General features: G+C 40.4%; 1 protein-coding gene across 1 annotated transcript in view; it reads left to right on the top strand.

Annotated features, from left to right (window-relative positions):
* LOC138974227 (uncharacterized) overlaps positions 1 to 4103 on the top strand; it is a 13169-nt gene extending 9066 nt beyond the window's left edge. The window contains exons 10-13 of the mRNA XM_070346955.1: positions 324 to 477; positions 900 to 1015; positions 2300 to 2539; positions 3862 to 4103. Coding sequence (XP_070203056.1) covers positions 324 to 477; positions 900 to 1015; positions 2300 to 2539; positions 3862 to 4103 — 752 coding nt within the window. The remainder of the gene's footprint in view (positions 1 to 323; positions 478 to 899; positions 1016 to 2299; positions 2540 to 3861) is intronic.

Below are 4103 nucleotides of genomic sequence, written 5' to 3'. Positions count from 1 at the left end.
ACTGAGCGTTAGTTTACTTGTACATGTTTGCATGCGTTGTGGCTTTATTTCTAGCCAGTTTTTGTGTGTGTAAATATAGGATTACATAGTATTTCCTTTATATATGACGCTCAGATTGATTAAGCTTGTCATTTTCTCTTTACACCTGAACGCAGTGAGTTTGATACTAAAAGAAGACCTAAACTATTCAAAAAACAAAATGCATCAAATGTAGACAATTTTTTTCTGAGAAACGAGACCCACGAAGACTTCCACAACGGTGACTGTTTTTACCAACCATTTTGCTTACCTTAATTACCTTGTAACAACAATGTCTTACACAGATTGTCTGGAGCACGACCAGACGTACACTATCCCGCCTCACGTGGTTTTAAACGATACAGAAGAAACACTCTCCCAACGCTCAAGTCGTTCCTGCAGCCAGGTTGTCTTCAAAGACAACGCTGAACTGGGACTGTTTTTGACTACTCAAGTAAAGTAAGAACCACATTTTATTTACAGGAGATTCGGATATGCTTTTTTTGGAGGGGGAATAATTCGGGTTTCTTAAATTGTAGCATCGTCGACAGTCAATGACGACAGGTTTTAAATAACTCTCTGCTCTATTTATACACATTATTTACCGATCATTTATCATTACCAGAGTTCTTGAATTCAGAAATGGTAATGAAAGGTGAGAAAATGTAAAGGGTTTCCTTTCATGTTGGGAGCCATTGGACATCTTCAGAATTTTAATTCCAGTCATGTTCTTGCAAATCTTTCTGACGAGTTTGTTTGGTAACCTACCTACCCCAAGCTGGTTCGCTCCGATTTGAATGCCTTTGTCTCCAATTATGTTTGAGCATGATGTGCTTTATAACTACCACAGACATATATTTGTGTTCCTGTATTTTACTCAGAATGGACTTGGAGGAGTCGCCATCTTGTTTGTATGACTACGTTCAGATCGGCGGTACCCGGATGTGTGGCAGAGCGTTGAAGATGATCACTGTTCCGTACGACCGTCATTTGACTGGTATGTAGGTCATCTATTCTTCAATTTATTGAAAACAGCAAACAGCTCTCTCTCTCACTCAAGCTTGATCTGCTAAATTTATGAACAGAAGTACGAGTAGTATGAACCAGTGAACAGTATTGTACACTAACAGCTGAAGAAACGGCGCAAGCGATTGCAAGTTCATCATATCGGTGATGTGATAAACCATGAGGAAACAGCAGAACGTTTCTGTCAAAATGCCCTTTGCAAAGTGTTCTGAGACACCATTTCTGTTTTATTGGCAAACATTTCGCATGTTATGTTCGTGTTTGTAACAATACTCTTTTATAATAAACATACATGTATAAACAACATATGTTGATTCTGTAGTTTGTGTATGCCGTGCATGTACAAGAAAACTTGAGTCACTATCAGTACGTACTATATGTCCCATGTTGATGGGTCTACACCAGCGATCGTGTGTTAGTTTACTACACTGTGACCCTGTATCGTCAACACTCATAGTCATACCTGGCTTTTTTGTGGGTCATAATTATGTGTAACATGTTTGTTTAAGTTCTACTTAATATAACGTTTATGTAAGATCATATGTTAGATAATCATTTGAAGCATAGATATAAAACAAAACCCCTTGTGTTCATCTTCTGCCGTTCTACGTGAAGCGATTAATTGGGATCAGGTAAAGTACTATCTTCGGGTTTTTTCACATAATGTCCAGGCACATTTGCAAGGTCACAATATCTACACAGAAAATAATGTTAGCAGGGCTGTTACTTGGATGTTTACCATTCAAGCAATACAGGCTTTTCATAGATCCTAGATCTAGTTGGTCATTGGGACTTTCTTTCTCCACAGACTTTGCTCGCCTGAATGATTATCAATATTACGTCTGGTTGTAGGGGTTGGGGTCAGGTTGGTTGGGGGGGGGGGGGGGGTGAGGAGCCTTCGTTAACTTAGAAGCACTAATGTAAAACCTCCTATTCTTCTAACCTTTCATTATGGCAAAGAAGACAGCAACACACAATAAAAGCTGCCAAAATAAGTAACCACTACCCTAACTACCAATCACACCCACACACACTCACGCGCGCACGCAAACACACACACACACACACACACACACACACACACACACACACGCTCGGACTTACCAACACACGAAACACACACACACACACACACACACACACACACACACACACACACACACACACACACACACACACACACACACACACAAACACACGCGCGCGCACCCAACCAAAGATAATTTATTTGTACTTTTTTATTTTTTGTATTCAGAAATAGCCGGCGGTTTGTTCAAGAACATTGCCTTGAAGAGACCGACTGTTGAAATGTCAAGCCTCTACCAGGACGACCCATCCTTCGGAGCTGACAGGGCTGTGGATGGATTCTCCTTCACCGACATGAACAATCTTTCTTGTGCTGTCACAAGTGAGACTGATCATTCTCCATGGTGGTTCGTCGACTTATGGGAGGACTTCCTTGTGTGGGCCGTGGGCCTGACTATTATGAAACCTGGTAAGATCAGTTTTGTGTCATTTTGCCAACTGATCTAGCATCACACAAGGGAGTCAAAAATCCCGAAGAGCCCACTCTTTTGGTTACTATCCTAACAACTGTTACAAACTAAATATGTTGCTGAGCGCATCATTTAATGAGTAGCAGATATAGTGCATACGATACATGTTTGTTTCTGTAAGATGCACAGTTAACTTTCCCCAAGCATGTCATTATGCCACAATATATATGTGGTGTGTAATTAGCTGACTGTGAAAACACTGATTCCCTGGGGTGGCAGATGATCGGAACTGTATTTTAAAAGTAGTTACATTACTGTGTATCTGGTTTACCTCTACTGACGTCTTATGAAACAACGGCAGCTTTATTTGGCTGATTGCTTAATACTGTTTAGTTTTTTTGAGATCTCAAAAATCTGAAAATAGTGATGTCATTACAGTTGACATATTATTCAGTGTGTAAGTATGATTATTTTGCACTCACAAATTCACCTTGTTATGTTGTCTAACAATATGTTAATGTCAGCAAATGTAGAGATGTAGTCCCAAGTGACTTAACTCATTGTCTCCCAGGTACGAATATATCTGTACCCACTGATATGGCTATATCTGACCTGGTACGGATATAGGCCTACCCGTACACAAAGTCACTTCAATCGCTTCATGTAACGTCGATTTAACGCCTGCATTCCAGCGTGTTGATACACAGTTTCTACAGAGTTACTACAATTCTGAGGTACCTGCTGCAGCACAACTGGTCTCGGCTAAAAGAAAAACTTGGTCAACATAGGTGGGGTAGAAAATGTCATTCATCATTCTTGTGTAAGAAAGCTATTCTGCCTAAGGCTTCAATTTTGAAGACGACAACAGAAAGAATAAACCAACAGCCTCGTTGAGTGAGCAGGTTGATATCTTAATCTGACTGTTGCCAAGCACATCCGTGGGTATGCCAAAGAATGCGTACGGCGTACGACAACCAGTTCCAAACTTAAACAAGTCACATTATCTATGGCTGTCCCAAGAGGAATGGAACCAAGTTTTGAGAAAAAAATCCATCGAACTGCTGAAGTGCAGCCTTCGGAAGACATAACACAAACAAATACAATCGTGGAAAATACAACTTACTGTTGACAGTTATCAGAGAACTGGGAAGACGCATATTGCACATACAAATAAATGACAGAAGAATAGTATTCATGTATTTGAAAACCTGATTACTTTTTCTGTATAATTTGTCTTGGTATTTAAAATTGTTTTGTTTTGTTAACCTGTATTCGAATTCCCGCAACGTAGATAAGAAATAGATCGTCTCTTTATCAGCAGGTGTACTCACTACGTCCACCACTCTGCGCGATGGCGAATTCAACGTCACTGTTTACAAACAAGGGAAAGAAAATGCAGCTCACACTTTTGACAGGAGTTCCACCATGCATCTTCTTGAAGGACGCACGTATCAGCTGAATTTCAAGCCCCCTGTCAGAGGCCGGTATGTCAAAGTGTGGAAGAACTCTGCAGTTCTGGGACTGTGCGAGGTACAGGTGATCATCAACCTGAAAGGTGAGTGA

Source organism: Littorina saxatilis, linkage group LG8 (assembly GCF_037325665.1).
Source record: "Littorina saxatilis isolate snail1 linkage group LG8, US_GU_Lsax_2.0, whole genome shotgun sequence".
In the NCBI taxonomy this organism is placed as follows: domain Eukaryota; kingdom Metazoa; phylum Mollusca; class Gastropoda; order Littorinimorpha; family Littorinidae; genus Littorina; species Littorina saxatilis.
This window is presented reverse-complemented; position numbering and strand designations above follow the sequence as displayed.